We start from the raw sequence: 26,311 nt of genomic DNA, 5'->3' as shown, positions 1-26,311 counted from the left end.
CATTCAAGCCCACAGAGCTCACCTGGTTATCTCACTCTCACTGTTCGCCTGCACTGCGGGCCACCCCCTAACACCACCACCAAATATAACAGATCTTCTACATCCCCCTAGAAAGAGGCAATCAATTTTAGAGCAGCCAGGTATGTAAATAAGATGCACTTTTATCACCACCTCCCGCAATCACACACAACCCTCCACCAATTCCAGAAGGCGTAGACTTCAGAATCAATTATCCAATCAGCCCTCCTGATCACAACCACACCTTCCAGCTCCAGACTGTTTCACAGCAGCACACAGCTGCTTCAATGCCCAGTGTTGGGCTTCACATCTTGCCATCACAGCGATTCTCCTGATCTCTCCATTGTGTGTTTCTGGTTCCCGGACTTCGATTCCCCTCGACAACGATTCCGGATCTCGATTGAATACACCCAGTACATCTAGTAATTAAGAACACCTGTTTTTTAGACCCCTGCTCCTTCTACGCTTCTCGCTACCACATAGCGTCCCTCTACTATCAACTCCGCCACGCGTTGGCGCAACACCCTTTTATCAGCAATCCACCGTGAGGCTTGTAGATGATCTTTGTTTGTCCTCTCTATTCTACATATTTGAACTGAACATAGAAGCTTTACACTCCTTACATATGCAGACAGAAATCTAGATACTGTAGGTGTAGACAATATTTATATTTTTTATAATGTGTGTCTTGCTGGCAGTTACCTTATACATCTTATTGACGTCCTGGGATTTGACAATGTTGCTGAAGTGCTGCAAACCAAGCTCTTCCAGGAGAAATGTGGCCAGGTAACATATGACTGAGGAAACAAAGAGAAACCATGGATCAAACACAGTGGATCTAGCACGCTAGCACACCAGGACTGTATAGAATAATACAAACTTTAGTCAAGACAATGAAATGTCCTCGTGTTCAGAGATGAAGATGTATCTTATCTGTGAAGTCAGATGTTGCACAGGATGAAAAAAAAATAGAATTAGAATTTTTATTGACTTCAAATGGAAAGAATAGCAGGTCGGGGTGTCATACTGGCGAGAAGGTTTTCCTGTGAAAGGCTCTTGTCATATTTTTCAAAGAAGAGGCGTGTTTTCTGTGCAGGCACAGCAGGGCTCTGCGAGGCAGCAATGCTAAGCACTGCGTCACCATGCTGTCCTCTGTTAGACAAGTTTCACTGTATTGTGCATCAGTATTAATAATAATAATAATTGCTTACACTTATATAGCGTTTTTCTGGAAACTCCACTCAAAGCGCTTTACAGGTCATGGGGATCCAATCCACCACCACCAATGTGCAGCCCCACCTGGATGATGCGACAGCAGCCATAGTGCACTCACAGAATGCTCACCACACATCAGCTCTCAGTGGGGAGGAGAGCAGAGTAATGAGCCAGTTCATAGATGGGGATTATTAGGAGGCCATGATTGGTAAGGACCAATGGGAAATTACAACCTCACTTCGAGAAACGCCCTGGGATTTTTAATGACCACAAAGACTCAGGACCTCGGTTTTACGTCTCATTCCCGCCACTTTCCTGGGGCATTAGGACCCACATAGATCGCAGGGTGAGCGCCCCCTGCTGGCCCCACTAACACCTCTTCCACAGCAACTTTAGTTTTTCCCAGGAGGTCTCCCATCCAGGTACTGGCCAGGCTCACAAATTCTGGGCTCCAGTGGGCTCCCAGGTGTGAGTTGCAGGGTGAAATGGCTGCTGGCCATAGTATGGAGACTTTTGTCAGGTACTATGTAGTACTTAAGAAAATCATTTTAGTTCATACACAATATGTGTATATGACTGATGGCAAAACCCATCGCAGGCTTATGTTGCAAATGTTATAATGCTAATGGTTTTTCATAGTCTTATGGTTGTGTCAGTTCCCAGAGAGCAATAAATGTCACAGCTTAGAAAACTAGATTTTTGTACACATTCCCTTCTCTTTACCATTACAGGGCAATTACATCAGCCACTGTTAGATATTAGAACAAGCGTGGTACAATTGTCATTTCTTTATCTCTGTAATCTATATTTGTGCCTCATTAATTCTCTGCTCCTGATGTGTTTATCTTTGCAAAGCCCTTTTTCTCGCCCTGACACAGTCTGGTTGTTTTAATTGCCCCTCCATGTACTGCATTTCAAAATGACGCGAGGCACCTCGTCATATGGCTGCATCCGGACCACGTTAAAAAAAATAGTTTTCCTCTCACTTCTTAGTACTTTGTTAATAGAGATAAACATTTATTCCCCGACTGCATTGCTGTTATCATTACAGCACTCACTGGTACGAAGAAGAAGTTCATAAAAAAGAGATTAAACTGCAATTCACACTAGTTGAGGGCTGGAGGTGCAGAGGCTGAAGTCAGCTGAGTGCAAGAAAGCAGGAGAATTCGCAGAGCAGACTTCATCAAGCGCTCCAGACTGCTGTTCTAATGAGCACTCCAGGCTCACTTAAAAACCCATTGCTCGTTTTGCTGGGCACTCAGCTGTCCTCATCCATATTCAAATACTTGTATGTGCACTTAAAATTCTATTCTGTTTTTGCTATTGTTCATCGATGTGGGTGGAATTTGCACTGATTTAATGTTCATGTTAGTGTTCCACAATTTTAATTCTGACCTCTTTGTGCGCTTCGAAGCAGGCCTGTGGTCCCTCGTGACATGTTGCATCAGAGATTCATTCGTGAGTAAATCAGTTAACGCTGGCCAGTATACCTGATGTCAAGCTACTGTAACTAACTTGAGTTACTAGTGAATCTCTAATCGTATGAACACCGTGCAGTAGCAGTTTTAGGAAGCAGAGCCTCAAATACACCATTTCATTCTAACTAGAGACAGTTCCATTTACACCTACTATATGTCTTAACATCTTAACAAAGAAGCACAAATGTCAGTTTCCTATTGATGATTTTTTTTCAGCTGTGCTTCCTCCTGCTTGTGGTCTGGGTGAATCTCTTTTGTTGATTTATCCCAGAGTGCAACATTAAGTAACAATTCCAGCAAACATACGTTCTGAGATAACTCCTTGAAGCTGGAAGGGCATGGAGCTTGGAAGTAGATCTTTTCTGTACGGCGATGCTTTAAATTGAGCATGGGTGGGGGGCAGCCCTGGTCTTCAAGAGCCAGTGTGGTTTCTCGTTTACATTCTACCTCATACCTTAATGTCTCAATTGAATCAATTAACTAAAAGAGAAGTCAAATCAGCTTTGTTGTCTGGGTCCTAAAAACATGCTAATCAAAAGGTGCAGTCAGTCTTTAAAGTGTGAAAGAAGCCAATGACTCCGAATTTACAGAAAACTGCAACACCCTTATGCTAACCCCACTGACAGCCTCTACGTAAGTTACTTAAGAAATCCATATTGTCAGAATGAGTAAATTAGCTTGGTAATTAATAGTCCAAATAGGAAATACAAAACAACAGAATATATAGGAACAAGTGATAGGTTTATTCCCTGCTGAAAAGAGAAGAAAGGCAACACAATGTTTCGGCTGTGGAGCCTTCTTCGGGTGGACACCAGAGCCAAAACATTGTGGTTCCTTTCTGCTCTTTTCAGCAGGGAATAAACCTCTTACTTGTTCCTTTGCAGCCTACGCATGCTGACGCAGCTCCCCACCGGAACTACTACAACAGAATATATGTTTAGTACCAGAGGGTAAAAATAATAAAGTCCAGCTTGGAAGCCTATTTACCTGACCAGCTACTCTGCGACAGGAGAAAGACCAGTATGTGACCAGTAACACAAGGGGAGCCCGCTGAAAAGTCTAGGTAATACACCAAGCCTCCTTCGACAGAATCCTCCTCTCCACAGAGGACAGAGCCCGAGTCTCCTCTGCGGCTGCTGGCCTGCACTGGCTGCGGCTGACATCTTCCAGGCCAGCGCTCCAGGGGGATGAGGATGAGGGGTGATCACGGAGGGGGTGGGCAGACGCCAACGAGCGTGGCCTACGTGAGGCGGTGACCGTGTGGCACTGTGCACAGCCCCTGTTTCCTCCATGTTCCCCCGATCAGCACCTCCACACAGTCTAATGTGGCTGCTCTGGCTGTGCGGTACCTGACGGGTGTCCAGGCAAACTGTACACGCCTCAGGGCAGGACAACCACGACGGCAGAGGGAAACAGGTACAAAAGGGAAAACAAACACCACAGCTGACGAATGCCCATGTCTTTTCAATGAAAAATGCTGCTGCCCTACTCCCACATACGGGGTGACATATTCAAACATTTCCTCAGAAACGAGGAGAAAACTGTTTGGCAAGATCTGCGTAGTAAACTCCTAAAATCTGGCTGATGCTACATGAGGCTACTAGTTTGAACAAAAGAAAAGTACTTTGATTGTGTTACACACCTGCTCGTACCTTTTTAACCAGAAATGTGCTTAAATCATTTATTTGAAAACAATGAAAACAATAATAAATTTGATCCTTAAAATAAAACTGTATATTTTTGTTAATATGGCTACCTATGGGCTTGATCCAATATAAGCTTGTGGGAAATCATACAGTATGTTTTGAAACTCTGATCTGATCTGATGACAGATTCAACAGAGTGGAAATGTGTCAGAAATACAGTAGGCCTAATAGCATGTGATTATGGTATTTGATATTCCTAATTAAGAACTGTTAGTTCCCTTGTTAATTTGTTATCAAGTGTAGTGGCTTGGAAATGCGCTGAAAGTATGTTACACTGATGATGCACATTTCACGGTCCAAAACTCTGATACCTCTGTTGCCTCTCATACATTTGCTCTCTCTTGTTCTTATTGAGCTATGGCACCTCATTATTATCAAACTAAGTACTGGATATTGAAATCAAGAGCAAACCATGTCAGCCCATGATCTGTAATGATTGTGATTAACAAACATTAACGAAAATCAAGAAACTTATCAGTTTTGTTAAATGAAGATGTCTTGTTTGACAAATGCTTAGGGAACCTGCCCTGCTGTTTTTCTTCAAAGTCTGTTGTTTTGTGATTTTAACTGCTGGCAGAACATTAGATTTTTTTTAACATCACTTTATTAGCCCTATACAATTTCTTGCATTAGGAATTAGTCTTTTCACATACCCCAGCTTGCTCTCCATTAACACAGACAGGGAGAAAGAAGCTTAGGGTCAGAGCGCAGGGTCAGCCATTGTACAGCGCCCTTGGAGCAGTTGGGGTTAAGGGCCTTGCTCAGGGGCCCAGAGGAGTAGGATTCCTCTGCCGGCTGCGGGATTTGAACCGGCAACCTTCCAGCCACAGGCACAGATCCTGAGCCACAGAGCCACCGCTCTCAGTAACTTTAAAGAATGAGGTTTCTCTTATAAAGCCAGACTAACAGTGAAGACACTGTAACTCAAAGGAGATTGACTTTTTATGTGATTATCCCACACGGTACAAAAACCAAACACTTTTGTAAGATGGGAGAGTTAGACATACAAATATCATAAAACACAGTCCATTCTCATTCTAGAGCCATTGCACTATCATGGTCTAGTGCTGGTAAGTGTTAACTTGTGAATTCATTATTTTATTACAGGCAATCCTACAGTCCGGGATGCGAGAGTTTCGGCACATCATTACTTCAAAATCTAACCTCGTTTTCCACATCTTCACTGTATTTGTTCACCCTGTCCCTTCACTTGTACAGTATTTACTGCCAGTTTTAACGCACCACAGTACTGAGACGGCACACCCTCACAGCGCCCCCAGCAGGCTGGAGGAGTGCAGAGAGCAGTGCAGGACACCCAGGGTAAAAGTGAATCACACCGAGTAACCCAAAACAACAACAACAACAAAGCATGTGCATACTTCTCAAAAATCAAGGAAGTCTATAGAAAAGTAATTTGTAAGTTAATATATACAGGACTTTGCTTAATTCTCTTTTAACATTTGCATTATATTACCATTGATTTAATTGTGTTATTATTTGCTATGATGGTCTTTTATCATCATTTTTGTAAATGGTGCAAACTATTTGCCCAAGAATGAGATCTAATATACAGAAAGATTGTGCTGATACCATCTTTTTAAAATTGATTCATTTGTATTCAGTATAACAGTAATCTAAATATGACCTCCCCCTTGTTTTGCTGTTTTCTTTATTTTCAAAGGTTACACAATACGTTGTGCTCAAAGCTGAAAAAGAAAAGCTTGTTACCATTTGTGCTGAGGGGATATTTACCATGTCAGAGAAAAGTGTCTTTAAACATCCGGCTCTGAGCGGGCTGGAAGACACCCAAGAGGTATCTGCCAAAGTCCCTGGCACCATTGTTTGTCTAGCTAAATGAATATACACTTTCATGAAGATAAGCAAGACTCTTATTAGAAGTATGTTTGCGTCGAGTCAAAACATAATTTTATAAAAGCGGACGTCAACGTGTTAAAGTTCCCCACCCCCATGTGTTATGTTTTAAGGGAGCTATTTCCCTGCTCTCCACAGGACACAGTTTGGAAACGGTGGCTCAATTCTGCAGCACAGGCGTCTCTGAACCGCGGGAGTCACGTGGCAAGTGTCAGTCAGACGTGACTCATTCAGATCACAATGGAAGTCTGCTGTCTGTAAAGGCTGTGGATCAGGGAAGCACGGGACACCTTTTGTGTGTGATTTACATCTGGCTCTTATAGTCTGCGCCCTGCAGTGACGGTACACTTCTTAAATGAGTATCAAACTGTTAATTAAGAAGAGTGGGTGTGGCCTCTTGAGGAACCCGCCTGGCCAATAATGTTTGCTCGTTTGACTCCAACATGAGAAAAATATTCACCTACAGGGAGAGTGTCTATCAGTCAGCTGTACACAGGTTAGGTTAAATTGTGCCAAGAAAGGAAATAACACCAATAAAAACTCAAATCGACTCACAAGAACATCAGAGTGATTACAAACAGGAGCAAGCCATTCGGCCTGTTTGGTAGTTAGTAACTCGCTAATCCCAGAATCTCATCAGCTGTTTCTTGAAAGAAGCCAGGGCATTTGCTTCAACACCATGGCTGGGTAGCTTGTTCCACACCACCACAATGCTCTGTGTAAAGAAGTGCCTTCTGTTTAAGTGCTCTTTCACATGCTTCCAACATGTTTCCTCTGTTCACTCTGATTCACTGATATACTGGTAGATAGTGGTTCACCGAACCAACCTGAAGACATTTAATTCCATGACGTTGTTTCAAAATCCAGTATAATACAGTATTTCAAATCTTTCTGTGACAAATCGTTTGTGCCTCTGCTAGAACCAAGATTTATATTAAGTTGCAGAAAGGCAGTGAAGGTAGCAGACACATTTTTGGCACACATCTGCCCTTTACTGACCACATTACACAGCTCTGACAAAATGATTGTGAGCTGTCAAGACTCACTGATGCCATAACACAGTATCAAAACATTCTTCTTCTCACCCAAAGAGGCTCCACAGACAAAACGTTGTGTTTCTTTCCTTCTCTTTTCAGCATGCAATAAACCTTTACTTGTTCCTTTGCAGCCTATCCCTGCTTAAACAGCTCCCTACTTGAACTATCAAAGCATTACTTCAACACCATCATACTGTAACTACAAACCCTACAACATGTGCCAACATAGCAGTCAACACACTAAGAGCCAAGCCCTTTAGAGAGTCATGAACTGCAATTCTACACCCAAAACATTACACAGCTGGACCAGGAGAGTAGGTTTCAATGCTGGACTATGGAGCAACACTTACCACAGAGAATCTAGATGACATTTAAGGGTCACACATAGGCCTACTGTATTTCCTATACTGGAGTCCAAGGCTATCACATTTCTTTCACTTGAATGCCACTTGAGGTATTTTGTACGATTCCTAGATTACTGGGTCAGTGTCAGTGGAACCTGCAGAAACTCACCCTGCAGGATGAGGAAATGTCATCCTGGGAAACCTCACCGAAACTGGAGGTCAACCCAATACCTTCCCAAATGACATGTACCCAGATGTAAACCCACATGGTTCTGTGTGCTAGCGGGAGGGGGTTTTATCAACAAGCACAATTTTGCAATGCGCTGACTGATCTATTGTCATACACAGAGACCGAATGAGCACAGACATCACTGTTAGTGGATTTGGAGGTAGATGCCTTTCTTAGCAAATGAACTGGATGGTGTGTATGCTGTACAATACAAACAAATCTATGGCATGGGCACTCATTCAAAGAGATCTTTAATGAAGCAACTTGATGAGGTTTCTGGATCAATAAGGAACGAAAAACCAGGCAAATATCAGAGCTGAAAGATTTTTTACTCTTTCACAACACTGTTTACATTCTACGGCAATGGTTCTTTTTAATGATTAAGGCTCTGCATCTCAAACTGAGGTCTAAGCTCAGCATTTGCCAGGATAAAATGATTGATGGCTGGACGAATGAAAATGATTCCCCGACTTCCAGCTGCAGCGTAGCCCCCTCCTGAAAGTGACATGCCCGCCTCTTTACAGCTGATACTGATTTACAGGGCGCTGTCTCATGTCAAGTGTTTGCTCACAGATCTTTTATCGGGTTATTATTTTCCTTTAGCAAGACCAGTCAGGTGTGGCTCAAAGCAGAGAAAACTCTCTGTGAACTAAAGCCAGAGTGCAAGACAACGAAATCGGTTGTTCTTCACAGCTGTGACTTAACATGGACAGATCCAGCATGCTGCCGATTTGCTCTGAAAGAGAGCACCAGCTATGTTCAGCTGCAGGATACCGGGAAGCCTCTGCAAGCCTATGTTACAGACCCAGGGTCCAGTGACAGGGGCTTTGTCACAAAAGAATGATCTCAGACAGTCTCTCATCCCTGTGTTTCTTTCCTGCAACAGTAGCCTGTGCAAGGAATCTTATTCTGTGATTAGATTATAAAAAGTCTCTTCTCCAGTTACCCCAGGCTTTTTTTGTTAACATAAGCGGTATGAGAGGGACCCCTAAGGTGTCTTTTCATGTTTGAAAGTTTGTGCTAGCCTTTTTACCTGCTTCAAAAACGTATTTAATGACTAGCTGTTGCTATTTAGTGGCAGGAATCTCTCCAGCACAAGTTAGAACAAAACAACAGCGCAGTTCAAGGAGCCACGTTTTCAACAAAACATCACGCTCACTAATGACGAATAATGACAAAAAAAAAAGTCCACATACCAGCAAATACGTTGCGCTCTGAGTGAAGAAAGCTTTTACCACAACGGGCATAAAATGCATCAACCACTACGTCCAGCAGCTTCTTGTACTCAATACAGCCGGCCAGGACATCCCATACAAACATCTCTTCAGAAACATCTAAATGCTAAATGGGGAAAATAAAAGAATGAGGCTTGGTTATTACAGGTGCTGAGATAGTCAGCAGGTGACTACGTCCAAACTGTCATACTTAAAGCACAGTTTCTTTTTTCAGAGCTGCTCTTGCACTGGTCTGTTGTTCTTGCTCAGCTCTCTTCTCGGGTGTGAAACAGACCTGAAAGAGCATGTCTTGGGCCCAGAGCTAGACATGCTGACAGATGCATGGTGAATTGTAGACTTTTCTGCCAAGAGCTAACGTTAGCTACAGCTGGGGAAATCACAGTACTGAGTTTTGGGCTTGTAAACATTGTCTGATTTAAAAAAATAAATTACAAATGAAACAGGGCAACTGTATTTTCAATTTTAGCGATCAATGTAGTAAATATACACGGTGCCCTTCTCACCTGCATGGATTCTTGGGGAATTGTGTAATCTACCCAGATTCACAACTAATCCCAATATAATCAGAGAAGTTTATTTCCTTTCCACTTGGTAGAAAACGTACTACAAAGAACTAGACAATCTTTTCAGAGTTAATGCAGTGAAAGATTGAGCTAGGAATGTACAATCATCCTCCTATCTTAAATTATTTTGTTTCCTCAGGAGAGATAATAATATTGAGGAATTATAACAGGCTGAAGATGCCTTTCTAAAAGTGATTATATATACTCTTCATGAGGGTACTATTAGTGCTTCAGGAAAATGACTTGCATATTAGAACTGTCAGGGGTCTGAGGGAGGTGAAAACTGCATAATTTGTTTACTCCCAGGAGTCATATGCACAACATTAATTTTTAAGCTATCTGAGACCTGTGCGTACATTGAGCAGATGAAAAAACAAACCTGATGTTTGGTATGCATGCCTAGACACGCGGTAATCTGTAAACTATTACGCACTCTTTTCAAAATTATGGTTAGCTTTAGTAGTTATGTATAGGTCAATAATACTGACTGCAGAGGATCTACGATAATATAAAAAGGAAAACATAAAGTAAGAAATTCACAGTATAAGAGCTATATTAGTTGCAGATTTATTATAAATGGAAGATACTGTATTTAGGTTATGAGATTTTTAGCATGGTTATTAGCCCTGCTGGCCCACAGCTCCAGACTTGATTCTGTTTATTTCTTTGAAGTTTAATCCTTTATTTAACTAGATAAGTCAGATGAGATCAAGTGACAAAGTGGTCATCGCAACACAAAAACTAAACAATGAAGAAAAGAACAAGCAATAAAATTAAAATAACAGCACAGGGCATGGCCATATTAAAACATTCACGTATTGGGCAGAAATTATAAAACTCTACAATGGTAAATACCCTCAAGGACAAGGTGGATAGTTCTTATAATTCCAGTCATCACCAGCAGAAAACTGAAATGGCTTGTTCTTAAAAGGTTCTAAGAGGTTCAATCTGTTATTTCTACTACACTTTAAATTGTAAAATGGCACAGAAAATCTAGTAAGTAATCTAATAATCTAGCATGCCATCTAGTAAAACATTAGTAAAAGGCTTTCCAAATTCAAGATCTGTTAATCAACAAGAGACTCATTAGTCCAATATGCAGAAAAGACAAAATCAAAGAGTAAAAATGATAATGCTGAATCATGAGGGGAACCAGTGATAAATCTTATGGCAAATGGTATAATATAAGACATCAAGCTCCCACAGAAGAGCTTCAGAGAATGTTATGCATTCTGCAGTCAGCATCACTATGATCCTAAAAGGGAAGTACAAATGTCTGGACAAGTTGCTTATATAGATGATCATGTAAAATCAGATGTGTTGTGATGAAGAGAAACATCTGTAGGACTGACTTCAGCCTGTAATTTAGTCATTTGAGTTTTCAAGTCTAAGGGCGGAGCAGTGACTCTGTGGGTCGGGATCTGTGCCTGTGGCTGGAAGGTTGCCAGTTCAAATCCCACAGCCGGCAGAGGAATCCTACTCTGTTGGGCTCCTGAGCAAGGCCCTTCACCCCAGCTGCTCCAGGGGTGCTGTACAATGGCTGACCCTGTGCTCTGACCCAAGCTTCTCTCCCTGTCTGTGTGTCTCATGGAGAGCAAGCTGGGATATGTGAAAAATATGTGAAAAGACAAATTCCTAATGCAAGAAATTGTATAGGGCCAATAAAGTGATCTTATCTTATCTAAGGCACTGGTGTTAGCAGTCTATCTGTGGTGAATTCTCTCAAACACCTCTCAAAGATATTCCGGATAGGGTTGATGTGCAAGTTGTGTTGGTGGACCAGTAGGTGGCGATCTTCCCTTGGCTTGCACTATGTGACCTCACTAAAGAACCTTCTGAATTCAAACAGTGAAGCAATTATTTACTTCTCTATCTGATCAGTTGTGTAGAGGCTCGAGTGCTATATAACTTCAAAAAATTCATAATCATTTTAAACTGCCACCCTTCCTGGCTTTGGTCTTTGGTTCCAATAAGGACTGGTGATGCGCAACCCTCTCATGACTCTGCCTTTGTTCAGAGTGATGGTTCTCTGGCTTACTTTAGGAAATGAGCACAGGTTGCATTAGTATTAATTTTTAAATATATTTATAAATATATACAAATGCAAACTTATAACGGCAGACAAGAAAACAGGTGTCAAACACTTGCAGACAGGCATGCCTTACCTTTAGTGTAGTTGAGGCATCCTCTATGAAGGTTTCAATGCAATGGTTTTCGGGATCAAACTTTCCAAGGAGCTGAACCACCTCCTTGACCAGCCTCCTGTAAGTGGTCATCTTCAGTGTCCAAGCCTGAGAGGAAGCAGGACACAGGACAAGCATCTCATTCTCCTGCCTGAGGGCTGGACTGGCCGGACACAGTGCCAACCAATCTTCCGCAGTTGTATAAGTGCCTTGCGTGTTCCAAACAAAAGAATCACGCACGGCTTTCAAATAGTTTCTCGGCTCATTTGCTCTGATTTACAAGGGCTACGTTTTCTTTCTGTCCGAGGGAGAGAAAAAGTGCACTCCCATTCAATCATCTAGTTTTCATAAAGGATATGTTACCTGTGTTAACCACTTTACAGTAAAACATCAACCATCCATCCGTTTTCCAACTGCTTTTTCCAATACAGGATCATGGGAGGAGCTGGAGCTTCTCCTGGCAAGCAATAGGCACGAGGCAGGATACACCCTGGATGGGACGCCAGTCCACTCTCAGGGCAGACACAGACACAAACACACACTCACAACAGGGCCAGTTTTCAAAGATAACCTGTTTATCTACCAGTATGTTTTAGACTGTAGCAGGAAACTTGAGTACCTGGAGAAAAGCCATGCAAGCACAGGGAGAACATACAAACTCCACACAGACAGCACCCAGGAAGTGAACCCAGGGCCTCAGCAGTCATCTGAATCCCTGGGGACTCTTCTTAAATCATCCTGAATCAGATCTTTAATGGGGGCTAACGACCCAAATTTAACACCACTTAAATGTCCAAAAACACCACTGTTTCACTTGAGTAATGTCTCAATCTCATCTTTCTCCATGTCACGAATAGCTGAACAAGGAGGATGCGGTACCCTGACTTGATTTAGTTGAGCCTGGAGTTCATTCACTCCTCAGCTTTTAACAAAGGAACCTGGATCACTGACATATGAACACCTGAACCTCCAACTGTAAGAGGCCCCACTGTGAAATATGTGCGACTGAGTCCAACACTGTAAATTAAAAACTTCCAGGAGCTATGGACAGTAGGTGTCTGTTGATCTTTGAAACGGGCTGTCCCTGTCCTATATCATCAGTGGGTTCTGAAGTCTATTTCCTCAGGCTGAAGAAGACGTACTGTAGTACCACGAGTAAGTCAATGGCTGATCTAGCGGACCAAGGCGGCAGCAGCATGAGTCCCGCACAAGGTCTCGGTCTGGATCTCCACGAAGGAAGATGTCACGCGTGTTTGCCTTATCACTCACGGTCGGGGCTCATAGTGGACAACCACCCCCGACCCTGAGGGTCATCCGATGGATGGATGAATAGACAAGATGACTTGATTAAATTAACCAGTGGAGGAGCACAATTAAAAATCAAATCAAACGGTGCCAACGGGCAACCACTGAAGATCAGACGAGCGATGTTTCCAATTAAGAAAACGGTTAAAGATTACATGCTCTGCTGAGGCGGCAACGAGAAAGAAAAAGAAAATCGAACAACAAAACATGCAAAACTAATAAAACCACGCCAGTGCAGGCGCAGTTTATAAAACCATCACCAGCAGAACTACTGCGTCCGGACAGGGACATATTTAGGAAAGTAGTGAAGTGTTATATTCGTACCTTACCGTCCAAGGGAATGGAGAGGAGGATCTCGGTTGTTAACTGTGTGCGCCCTGCATCTAGTTACAGCAGGGGGGACAAGTGGTGTGGCAATCGACACCCCGAAATCCGACAGAAAACCCCACTTCCACGCCGCACGGCCTCCACGACAAACTGGAACAGTGTTTGAGTGTCGCCTAGCAACCGTGCGTATGGTTACCGGAGAACGCCTCGGGTCGATACGCTGGAAAGGGGAGCCTGTGCGTATGTGATCATAATGACACATTCGTGTTGTGGGTTTGGAAATTTAGGCCTGTGGATTCTGATTTAGACTGATGGCAAGACGCAGACACGCACAAAACAATGCCAAGAACTCCCCCCCCCACACACACACACACTTCTGTCCGGTCCTCGGTCATGCCGCGGCCCTCAATCGCAGTCGGCGCTGCGCCGCCCGCCCCACGCCTCTGACTGGCCGTGCGAGGCGCCCGTCTTCCCGGCCGGCTCTGACAGCTGCTTCCTGTCTTTCAGCGCCGTGCAGTGCGCAGGTACGGAGATCGGAAACACGCGAGGTGGGGAAGGGGGGCGGCGGGGAGCAGGCTGTGGTGTCAGAGCGAGAGAGAGAGAGAGAGAGATTGACACCCAGCCGGAGACACAGGCGAGCCCTGCGCGAATCGCTCGCTCGCTCGGGCACGGCGGCAGTGTGAGGAGACTCGGCGGCCAGCGCTCACCCCACCGCGGGCATGGAGGAATAGCGCCCGCCCGGAGACAGCCCCGGGGAGCCGGATCGGCGTGGACGTGGATCGACCCGGGCGCACGGATATTACTGCATTGTCAGGCTCCGCCGGCTGCGAGGACGTCAGCCCAGAAGTTACAGCCCAGGAGCGGCGGAGACGCGCTCGGCAGAGGGAGGGAGGAAGGAGCCGAGGGAATGATGAACAGATTCAGAAAGTGGCTGTACAAGCCGAAGGTGAGCTTGGCGGGTACTTCTCTTTCTTTGGGTTGTTTTTTTAAGCTCGGGCGTGATGGGTGCTGTTTAAAACCCGTGTTCTGCGATGCACACGCACGGCGCTGTTGCGATGGGAGCTGTGTCAAAAAGGAAAGTTCAGGTCGCCTGTCGGGGTGCGAGTGAAAGTGGTGGCGCGTCACGTTTAGGACACACGCCGTCCCGTAGCGGAGTGCCCGCGGTGCTAGTCCTGTTCTCCCGTCCGGTCTTGGACCTGCGGTGCCGTGTCGCCGACCCCCTTCCCGGCTCGGCTCCGGCTCGCAAACTCCTGCTGTCGCCTGTCGCTGTGCTCGGGAGAGCGAGAAAAGAAAACCAACAGCTCCCAACTTCACGAAGAAGAAGGAGAAGAAGAGAAAATTCATCTAGTAGTGAAAGTGTCGTATTGGGGAGGGTAAATTAAATGCTCCTTAGTGATCCTGTCGATCTCTGTTGCGGTCGCAGCCGAAGGTGGGTTTCATGCTGCGGGGTTACGATCCGCACAGGTTCCGCCAACGTCGTTTTAATCAAGAGTTGTACTTAAGGCGAGTGATGGCTCACACTGGGACTGTGTGCCCTTCGACGTCTGGAGTCAGCTCTGTGGGATGTTTTTGTTTTTAATCCTTTCCTGGACTTGCTAGTCCAGTCCCAGGGCGTTGCTTTCATTCAGAGCCGAGTCCCCGAGTCTCCTCCTAGCCCCCGGTGTGCTGTGGTGCTGGTGCTGACAGCCCGGTCCGTCTGGGCGCCGGAGTTTGGACCGGCGCGCTGGTCAGCTTTATGATGGCCGAGCAGCCCCGCTGAGGTCCGGCCGACGCGTTTCAGCCACCCAGCCACCCGTCGCCGAGGGCGGAGAGGTTGGGTTTTTTTTTCCCCCCCGATGCCTCCTTGCGTGTGAGTAGTTTCCTCCCAGCTCGCCTCAAGTGGGTCACCCGCTGAAGCAGGCGAGGCGGCTGCCGGTGTGTGTGTGTGTGTGGGGCTTTACCGCCTGCCCAGGTGGCCTTGTGTCTGTTGTCTGGGCTGCGGTTCGCTTGTCATTAGCCGGGCGCGTTAATTAAACGGTGCGTCTTCACCGCGCTTGACTTAGCTGCGCCACCAGCGTGTCATGCGTATTTTGTTTGGCGAGGAAATATTGTGTTATGGGTCGTCCTAGTAAAGAAAAAAAAATACAGTTGTTTTCCGATTAAGGCTGTATTTATGGATTGTATCGCTGCTTCGCTCGTTTCTGTAGGCGTGATGTCCAAGTCTGAGCCAGAACTACGTTGTGTCCCGTTTCCAGGATGTTTGGACTGGAGTCTTAAAAGCTGCAAAATCCCCAGCCAGACGGGCGATAAAGCCTACACAACTGTACAGTAGCTGTCATAATTTACGGGAGACTGCCAGAGTTTTGTCAGACTTTTTATCAAACCAGTTGGGAAGCACGAGGTTTCAGGATTGCGGATTTTGTTTTAACGATTTTCGTGGCAATCCGGTTGACAGGCAATAGATTTCACCCGCGGCTGAGCCGCAAAGTAAATCACTGCTTCACAATAGAGAAAAGTCCCATAGCAAGAAAAGAAAATCCTATTCTCTACACGAATTCCCGAAAAGTATATTGTATAACAAAGTTCTGAAGGGGATGATTTTAGTTTTGCAGTTCCCTGATCGTACTTTCGTGTTGTTAAACTTCTTTAATCCGGGGAAAGGCTTTTAAATGGCTCTTGTTTAATACTCTGTTAAAGCAGATCTGTTTCTTGATCAGAGGAAGTAAGGTCAGCTTGCTTTTCACATTGGTATTAACGAACCGCACTGTTCAGCAAGAGCTTGTTTTGGTGGGAAACGTCTGTTTACGACCACACGGTCTACTGCTCCACTGAACTTTGTCTTTTGCCACACAGCGTGTGCCTTCACCTTTGAAACCCTAATATACCCTGCAGTGGCGGTCTGGTAATTAATATACTGTTTATACTGTAACACATTCAATCTGTATAAACCTATGCGCATTTTTGAATATATTTTGTTGTTTTACAGTAACAATACAGTAGTATTGTTTTACCGTACTTATTTTAATTTTAGTCTGTTCTGACGTCTGTCTTGCTTGTCTTGGGCTGGGCTGCTGTAACGCCTCAGTTTCCCCTCGGGATCAATAAAGTCTTATTTATCTATCTAACCCGCTAGGCGCGCACAACGTGTCGGGAGAGTCCGTGTCCACCGCAGGACTGGTACCAAAAACACAGAAGAACCTACTTCTGTGCCGCCTCTGCGTATAAAAAGAAACACTGACGCAAGTAAAAAGAGGATTTCTTGTGTTAGTGCTAAAAATAATTGATGGCTTTATGTGGGGATGCATTTATGCGCCTGCAGGATTTACAGGCTGTTTTGTGACAGCAGATTTCCCTAGCACCCCATAGCCTGTCCATGGCAGATCTGCGAAACTAAGGCAGGGCTCTGTCAGTGCAGGGATGTGTAAGCTTCTAGAAAAACCAGGGTGCCCTTGTCAGGTGCACCTGTTGTGGACCAGTAGGTGGTGCTCTTCACTGTGAACTAAAGTTTCCCTGAAGAAAGCTTGGTGATGGTGGACACTGTGCTGTGGGTGGAGGCCCTGTGCTTCCGATGAGACGTTGAATTGGGTTCCCGGTTGTTCGGTTATCAGACAACCCAGGAGGATGTTTATAAGTGCAGAGGGTGTTAAAACTGAGGTTCTGGTGAAAACCTGCTCTGGGCTCTTAGAGATTGGCCTCACTAAAGTCTGCTTTCATTCAGCTTGCGAAGTCATTTCTCGACCGTCTGCCTGACCTGCTGTGTTTCGGGACTGTTGGCCCAGTTGTGAAGGATCTCCTCCTAAGTGCACAAAACGCAACAAATGTAAGCAATTAGACTTTAAATTTAAGTAGCCTATTGCAATTTAGTGAAAAACTACAGTAGGCTTGGTATTAGAAATTAATGTCCCCCCCCAAAACAAATTGTGAATACGATTGAATATTTTAAGGAGGTAGCTGACTGTCAAAGGACTCCTTCAGGACACAATGTGAAACAAGTGTGAAAGGGGTTTCCATATGTTTCCATACAGCGTCATTCCTCTTATGTCCTCTGGTTTGTGACTGAATGTGTTTCTTCCATTCTGAAGAAGTCTTCTGGCTTGATACCGTCACAGTCTTTTGAGAATGTTGAATTTCAGTTCAATTTATTTTCATATAGCACCTTTCACAACAAGGTTGCCCCAAGGCGCTTAACAAAGCAAGTGGCCAAGCATGTTGTGAATATAGAACAGAAGAGACCAGAAGAGGACAGAGGAGAAGACTGTAGCAGGAAACTTGAGTACCTGGAGAAAAGCCATGCAGACACAGGGAGAACATACAAACTCCACACAGACAGCACCCAGGAAGTGAACCCAGGGCCTCAGCAGTCATCTGAATCCCTGGGGACTCTTCTTAAATCATCCTGAATCAGATCTTTAATGGGGGCTAACGACCCAAATTTAACACCACTTAAATGTCCAAAAACACCACTGTTTCACTTGAGTAATGTCTCAATCTCATCTTTCTCCATGTCACGAATAGCTGAACAAGGAGGATGCGGTACCCTGACTTGATTTAGTTGAGCCTGGAGTTCATCCACTCCACAGCTTTTAACGAAGGAACCTGGATCACTGACATACTGTATGAATACCTGAACCCCCAACTGTAAGGAGAGGAACCATAAACTCCTTAGTAAGGAGAAAAAACACCTCTAGAAGTCCAAGCCCAACTGGCTGCCCAACTCCCTTGGACATTTTAACATTATACCTTTAAAAAAAGCAATAAATGAATAATTTGTAAGCGTATACACCAGACTTAGGCGATTGGTTTTTCTTTCTGTTTGGAAACGTTTGCTGTTGTTAAATGTGACTTAAAAATAGTCTGCATTGTCACTCCTGACACTTCGGGTCGTACTCCCAAATGAACTTCATCCAGTGGACAGAGCTACTCTGTCAGAACCCATTGGATTCCATTGGTTTCATGGTCAATCTGAGCTTTTGATTTCTGTGCTAAACTGTTAATTAAAGGAGGAGCATAGTCTTGCTGATCAAGAAGACAGAAGAGCAATATGAAGTTCAGTTTTCTTTTGAAGTACAATATGAGAAAAATGTTTGGTAATTCAGAAAATTGATGACTGTATAATGTCTAGAAAGTATCCTGAAATAGTCAAGAGTTTTCCTATATGATTGCATTGTTTTTTAAGATGATCTTTAGGGCCACATTCAAGTTCTTTGACTCAAGTGGAAAACATATTCCACTTTTTATATTCAGGGCGAGCTAAAATACCATGTTTTTTTTAAAGAGACAAAAATTCCTGTGCCATCAGTCAGAGGTTATTTTGTTATAGGTAATTTCAAGGAAAGTACACAGATAAATACAGAGGGAAATCTTTAATAATGCATAAAAAATAAAAGCAGATGCTACAATAAAAAACACAATTGCTTCTTGCTAGATTTTGCACCCTGAAAGACTTTCATAAAACTGGAAACATATTTGTCCTGCAAGGTTTGAAAATGACTCTGGAAGCATTTTTCTCATTTTGTTCCCTCTCCATAGTCCTCCAGTCATTTGTGTTAATGTACCTCCATAATAAGCATAAATATGCATTTGACTATGCAAAACAGACTTTATTTTGTTTATTTCTGCTAGGTGTAAAATGTTGCATTTAGAATGCTGAATAGGCTGGGAGATTTGCTCATATAGCAAGGTATTTTGCCATTTTCTTTTTTGCTTAAAAGGGACATGGATTTTTTTCCCCTCTCAGTTGAATCTGGGCTCATTGCCAAAACATTGTCAGGTCAACTGATGGGCTTATTCCGAGTCTGTGGAACTCCTGACCGTGAATGTTCTGCCTGACGTTGTGCTGCTAAAGTTAACACTCGTCCTACAGTACACCACATGTTTCCGTAATGAAAGGCGGGGGATCATTTAGGTTCATTGCGGGACAGGACCGCCTTTTGAAGTTTACGATTGTCATCTGAGCTGCCTGTAAATCAGTAGCTGATCAGATTTCACAATAACTAATCATCGTGTTTATGGAGTTTGTAGTGTCATGCTAATACAAACTTCATTTGACCAATTGCTGACAAAATGCATTGGCTAAAATGTATTTATTAAATATCAGTGTATTTATTACATAAAAACGTTCCGTGTTTAGCTTTTGGGATTGATTTCATGGCCATTTTGCCTGTGTTGTAAAGCATGTTGCGTGTTTATCTCGCGCTCTGTGACACGTGGCTGCAGGTCCCGGTGATACTGACTCATGTGTTTTTTTATCTCCAGAAGGGCTCCGTCATATCTGCGGAAGAATGGAATTAGCGCATTGCTGTCGCACCTTATCAGGTGACACGGGATGTGTTTTGAACGTGAACTTGGCCATGACAATGAGCGAGCTCTGAGATGGGAGAGCAAAGCTGACTGTCAGTTTTATTTAACACTTGCATGATTCTGGTGTTATTGTATACGGCATGCGTCTCCCATTCATTTTCACCTCGCGCTGAAGACCACTCAGTGTTCCTGCTTCCCTGCATTTCTGTAGCTCTAGTATTTGGGGAAGTAAAGCAGATCGTGACCTCGCCTGACCTTGGGGGCTGAAGACATACTGCACATCTGACCTGTCCTGCTGCTGCCCGTCAGCAGACAGGCCGGCTGGCTTGGAGACCTGCTTTCGCAGGACGTAGGCGGCCTCTTGTCTGCAGCGCAGATGAAAACGGCCTTTTTCTTTTTCAGTTATTAAAAAACGGCCTTTTCTTTTTCAGTTACATACTGCTAGAAAGAGTTGGAAATCATGCTTGATAGCAGCAATAATGATGGAGAGTCTTCCTCCATGTGGTCAGCTTGGCAGCGCCAGCCCTGTGAGGCACGCAGGGTGCCGTCTCCTGGCGAAACTGGAGGAGGCCGGGTGTCTCCTGCGCACGAGCGGCTGTCTCCACCAGGGCACTAATGATCCCTCTGCAAGCGCCCTGCATGGATTTCATAGGCTTTTATTGTGTGTTAGAACAGATGGAACTGGGGAAAAAAAGAACGTGGTCTGGGGTCAACCGTGAAGTGTGGGTGATTTTATGATCTCATGGGGATTTGACACTGGCATTCTCTCGGGATGTTCAAAATTCCAGTGCTCAGGTTCAGAGAAGAACCCGACCTCTTCGTAACCGTTACTTTGGCTTCTCACCCTGTAGAAAATCTGCTACAGCTAGGCTGTGGCTGACTCACTTAGCTAACTCTTTGTCTTTTAAGAGCTTGGCCGATGAAGTGCCCTCCCCCAGCACGAACACCAGCTGCGTCTTGACAGAACAGCTTCTTTTCGATGAGTGCTTGTCTATCTGCCAGAAGAATGGACAAGCTTTCTCTGTACCATGTTTTGTACAGGTACTGATCCCTTCACCCCCAGCAAATGGAGCAACACCAGAAAGCTCCTAGACCCATAGTTTTAAGCTGAAGGAAAAACTATTTAACTTTTCATTGTTTCTATGTGAGCTCCTTCTCCCTTGCTGAAATGAAATGTGTTGGAATGGCTGGAGAGACCTACTGATGAATCTTAGTGTTTATTTTTTAACACACTACTGTCAAGTCATTTTTTGATCTGAGATCTTGGCAGGTGACCTGAAGAAAGCACACTTCAGTGTCTGTGTCAACGTGCTTTAGAATAAAACTGAATTCTTTGGTGGTATTGATTCTCAACACGATTGTTTGCCTTCAACTCAATTGATTGGGTATCTGGAGAGAATGTAATGATAACGCAGGGAACGTACTCCACTGACTTCAAAGATTACCTTAATTGCAAAGGAACTCATGAAGCTTCTATCCTTCCTGCTTGTTAAGAGTGACAGCAGGGGGGTGTAAAATGAATAACAACTGGGCATCCTTGGGGAGAAAAATAATTGGGGAAAAAAAAAGGTCAGAGGTACTAATTGAGCAGCAGTGTGGTCAGTGTCCTGGACTTGAACCTGGAAGGTTGTGGTTTTAAATCCCAGCTGAAACACCACTGTTGTTACCTTGAGCAAGGAACTGTGCATGAATTGTTTCACTAGAATGCCCAGGTGTTTAAATAGATCCATATATACATTGCCTTGTGGAAGAAAAAAGTGTTAGCCAAATAAGATTAATAGTAATTAGTAATGTATAGAAAAAAAATGCCGATAACCCCCAACCCCTTTCAATGTGTGACTGGTCTCGTCCAGGGGAGGAGTCATGTGTTTTCTGTCTGCTCAAAGCCTTGGAAACCAGGATAGGCTCTTGCCCTGTGAGCTTGAATGACCTCAGTATGGATATTATCTACCTCCAAACCTTCTAAACTTTCTTACTGACCTGCGTCTCATGGTAGAGTACATGCAGTGAACTACGCAGCTGAACCGGTTAAGCGAAATGACAAAACATTTCAACCGGGGGCCACAGGAACGATGTGGATTACTAGGGTCTCATTGTGCAGAATTAGCATAGACCCCAGGTCTCGGAACCCGCAGCTGGAAACCCTTATTAGTCACTTAAATAAAGACTCACGTCATTCATAGTTGGCACACATTAGCTCAAGGTAAGCACTTGCTTTTGCTGGTTTAAAATAGGGCGTTAATAGGAGGGGGTGGGTTGGGTGAGTGCTGCTGGTCAGTGGAGTCTTACTGCATCAGCGATTGCGCGCCCAGGATGAACAGTTTAGAAAGCCCGCGTGCTGGGGTCCTGTCATGGAAGGTAATGCGCTCAGCAGCAAATCCTATGTGCTTTGCTCTGCTGGGATCATGGTTTTTCACTCTTCCCGTTACACCGGGATGTAAACTGCAAGCTCTGCCCCCGAGGCACAATCTTACTGCCCTCTAAGGCGCAATCCGAGAAGATCAGAAGACTGTCCGCTCTGATCTGCTGCAGCAGTTTGCACACGCCAGCAAGCCCTGGGGGCAGCAGGCCCCTTCCCTGGGAGAAGGTAGGAATCTGGTAGCTTTCGTGCTGAAATACAAGCTGGATGCCTCTCAAGTTCCCCAGCTCTGTGTACGGCGCCGGTTGTGTACAGTTGGCCAGCAGTCTTTCTTTCCTCATTTATCTGTTGTAAGCAAGTCTCTGCTACAGGGACATTGCCGAATTTTTTAATGTATAGAAAACTTAAACACCTGTATTAAACAGGAAAGCTAGGTGCACAGAATAGGATGGAAATAATGTATTTGAAAAAATTCTGTGTATGGAGGAAATTAACTGATTAATTTTATGTCTTCCCCCTGAAGCTGTCAGAAGTGACTCTGGCAAAAGCAGGCTTTTCCTCCGATATTGAATGTTACACGGCGCGTTGCACAAGCAGGAAGAGTTTGATTTTAACGCTGTGGAGGCCACCTGAGCCTCATTTGCGACATTGGGTGTTCTCCCAGTTTACCTGAGTGGGTAAAACCCACGGCTGATCCTGATTCAGAGAGAGTGCAGGTCCCACACTGCTCTGACCAGTCGCCTCTGGGCTCGTGGAGGACGATCACCTTCATCTGTGAGGGACAGCTAATGAACAGATGTTCAAGGCTTTCCACTTTCCTGAAACAAAAGCGCAATCCTACAAAATCCTGACCTGCCAAGGCAGCACAGTGGCACTGTATTTAGCGCTGGTGCCCTGCGGTGCCGGGACCCTGGGTTCGGTCCCCGGGGTTCTGTCTGCGTGGTTTCCTCTGGGTGCTCTGGTTCTCTCCTACAGTCTGAAGGCATGCTGGTAGGTTAATTGCCTTCTGGGAAAACTGGCCCTGGTGTGAGAGTGTGTGCGTGTATGTGTCTGTGTGTGCCCGTCCGGGGTGCATCCTGCTGGGTGCCTGCCAGGAGAGCCTCTGGCTCCCCCGTGACCCCGCCAGCCCTGCGGAGATTGCTCATCCCTCCCGCCCACTGGCTGTTACTGCGCTTCTCTTTGCCTGCTGTGTTACCTGCGGTGTGTCTGTCCTCTATTTTGCTCTTGCTTGTGTTCAGGTTCTCTCAAAACTGGTCAGTCATGTGATTCTATGTTGTTAGCGAATGGGATTCTTTTCCCCATCTGGGATTCTTTTATAGATATAATTTCTGTAATTTGAAACGTTTGCACTGGTCATTTCAAAGTTACCAGGATATTTAATGTCTATTTCCACTTCAGGATTATGATCTACAATTTATTCGGTGTAGTAAGATGACTTTCATATAGTCTTTCTTTTTTATGGTTTTCTTGCCTCTGGTTTTTTCCTACTTCTCTATGGGAGCAGTATTGAGTATACTTCAGTAATGAATACCCTTACTAATAAAGCTTTTGATGACCTGAGTTAAAGAGAGTTTTATAACATCTGCACTGTCCTGTTGCTTAGTTTATTTTTTTGCATTTTATGTGCTTTGAAATGGGCTCTTAGTATTGCTTGTGATGATCTATTCTGGTAAAAACATACTTTCAGCATGCTGTAAATATCATAGCCAGGAAGTTTAAACGGGAAGCCAGTTTGCACTGCACCTCACTGAAATGTTCATTGTAGAAGCAGTGCAAAGCTTAAATGTTTCCTGTCACTATTCAGCTTTGAATCACCCTCTCGGATACTGGGTTTTACTGGGATATTTGACAAACTACAAGACGATCAGAAGAAAACCAACAAGAGTGTCATATAGATGGCTAGAATAATGGTTACATCAGGTGATCTAGTCTATTTCAAAGTACTTCAATCAGTACTTAGTCCCCACCTTTCCTTACTGCAGAGACTGAGCTCAGATAATGAGCCTTTACTTCAATCAGCTATCACAGAAATCAGTTTGATGAGATGCGGACACTCCATATTTGTTAATTAACGCTGAGCACAAGCGTTTTTCAGAGCATGGGTTTGATTAAAAAGGATAAATGATTCATGTAGGTTTTAATTAAGTTGAGAAGGTGTTAGCCACAGCCGAGCCTAACGTGTTTATGTTTGATCTGTTCTTATCGGTTAGGGCTAGATACTGTACATATGCACTGTTACTCACCGACCGCGTTAATAGTTGTGTTCAAGCTCTCCGTTCTGTCCGTGTTTATTCTGCTGGAGGCTACGTCTTTGCATCCTGTGGCGTTTAGACATTAACAGCAGGCTGTGAGCCTTGAGTCAATTTAGCTCAACTCCTCCAGTTTCCCAGAGAGCTCAGAACGCAGCCTCCATCCCCAGTGTTTTACACAGTGGATATTTGTGGTCCTTATTCTCTCCCACGCCTGTAAATAAATAAGGTGAATTCGACAAGCCATGGCAGATCCCGCATTCACCCACATCCCATACCAGCATTTCGAGCGTCCCAGGATGCTGTGACCACGGTAATCCACAGCAATCCCACCATGGTGTGCTGTACATGGTGTGTCATAGTCCATCCTTATTTGTGCTTCTCTTTTCATCCCAAAGGATCCCAGTGAGCTTTACATGACTTACTTTGACCTACAGTACTTTGTCCACCAATGGTGTGCAGGACTACCTGGTAGCTAACGAAGAAGCCATTACTCTGGGGCTGTGGCTCTGTGGCTAAGGATCTGCGCCGGTTCAAATCCAACGGCCAGCAGAGGAATCCTACTGCGTAGGGCCCCTGAGCAAGGCCCTTCACCCCAACTGCTCCAGGGGCGCCGTGTCAATGGCTGACCCTGCGCTCTGACCCCCAGCTTCTCTCCTTGTCTGTGTGGCTCATGGAGAGCAAGCTGGGGTATGCAAATAGACAAATTCCTAATACAGGAAATTCTATATGGCTAATACAGTGATCTTATCTATTAGGGACCAGTTAACCCACTACACAGCAGATGTAGGAAATTGTTTCACCAATTGAATTAAGAGTGCAGTACAGGTAGGCTCTATTGTACAAGTCTAGAGTGAAATGAAGCTAGCCAGGACACCAGGGGATTGGTAATGAACAAGCAGTCGTGACCCGAGTTCAAAAGTCTTAGCAGAGGGATGACAGCTCCTGGAGTACTGTGTCCCCAGTCACTCATTGGCTTGGAGACTCCGGTTCGAGTGTAGAGTGCCAACCTCCTGGATCTTGCTGAGCTTCTGAAATTTGATGAGATCAGGCCTCAAGGTGATGGCCTTGCTGCAAGCCATCTGGCAGTGAATGGGGCCATTAAAGGCTGGGGATTAGAATGTCTGAGCGTGCGGACAGTTGCTCTGATAGCACAACAGGGAAAGCTCAGGTTTACTGCTGGAAGAGGAGAGGCCAGTAGGGAGTGCTTACCCTAATGCCCCATTACAATGACGGGGACACTATACTGTAAAGAGTGTGCCGTCCTTCAGATGAGATGTCAAATTGGGATCCTGACTTTCCGTGGTCATTATAAATCCCAGGGCGGTTCTCGGAAAGAGCAGGAGTGTTACCTTGGTGTCCTGGTCAAATTTCCAGCTGGTCTTTACCAATCCTAGCCTCCTAATTATCCCCATCTCTGAACTGGCTTCATCACCCTGTTCTGCTCCCCACTGCTAGCTGCTGTGTGTTGAGTGTACTGTGAGCGCAGTATGGGCTGCCGTCACATCATCCAGGTGGGGCTGCACACTGGTGGTGGTGGAGGGGAGTCCCCATGACCTGTACAGCGCTTTGAGTGGAGTCTCACGAAATGTGCAGGAGGTGGCATTGTTGATTATGCAGAGGAGGCTATGTAGTACCATTGGGATCTCCTAATAAAAAAGTCCTCTTTACCTTTATTAGTATAAAGAGATCAAGACCTTGACACCATGGGCACAATGAGCATTTTTAGTGTAGGTGAGGATTTTTCTTTGCCGACGGGTTACTATGAATAGTCACGCACAGACAGGCCTACTAAATAAAAGGGCATGTGGCTTTACGAGTCTGAAGGTGGTGAATATTATTCCTCACCAGGCAGCGCTGGGAAATAATGTGTTCCTCATGGATCATGCAGACAGTTCTCCCGGGGACTGCC

At 44.7% G+C, this 26,311-nt stretch overlaps 2 protein-coding genes across 11 annotated transcripts in view; one reads left to right on the top strand and one right to left on the bottom strand.

Annotated features, from left to right (window-relative positions):
* Positions 1 to 14,364, bottom strand: part of cfap99 (cilia and flagella associated protein 99) — a 62,488-nt gene extending 48,124 nt beyond the window's left edge. For 2 of the 8 annotated variants that reach the window (XM_088638111.1, XM_088638138.1), the window contains exons 1-5: positions 14,225 to 14,364; positions 13,887 to 14,088; positions 11,863 to 11,988; positions 9,096 to 9,240; positions 721 to 815 (exon numbers count right to left, since the gene is read on the bottom strand). In XM_088638111.1, the coding sequence (XP_088494237.1) occupies positions 721 to 815; positions 9,096 to 9,240; positions 11,863 to 11,988; positions 13,887 to 13,907 (387 nt within the window). In that variant the 5' untranslated portion in view covers positions 13,908 to 14,088; positions 14,225 to 14,364. The other 6 variants (XM_088638126.1, XM_088638117.1, XM_088638132.1 and 3 more) reach the window with 6 other exon arrangements.
* zfyve28 (zinc finger, FYVE domain containing 28) overlaps positions 14,323 to 26,311 on the top strand; it is a 162,495-nt gene continuing 150,506 nt past the window's right edge. For all 3 annotated transcript variants that reach the window (XM_088638106.1, XM_088638097.1, XM_088638089.1), the window contains exon 1: positions 14,323 to 14,458. In XM_088638106.1, coding sequence (XP_088494232.1) covers positions 14,420 to 14,458 — 39 coding nt within the window. In that variant the 5' untranslated portion in view covers positions 14,323 to 14,419. The remainder of the gene's footprint in view (positions 14,459 to 26,311) is intronic.

The sequence above is a fragment of the Lepisosteus platostomus genome, chromosome 1 (assembly GCF_059453375.1).
Source record: "Lepisosteus platostomus isolate fLepPlt1 chromosome 1, fLepPlt1.hap1, whole genome shotgun sequence".
NCBI lineage: Eukaryota > Metazoa > Chordata > Actinopteri > Semionotiformes > Lepisosteidae > Lepisosteus > Lepisosteus platostomus.
This window is presented reverse-complemented; position numbering and strand designations above follow the sequence as displayed.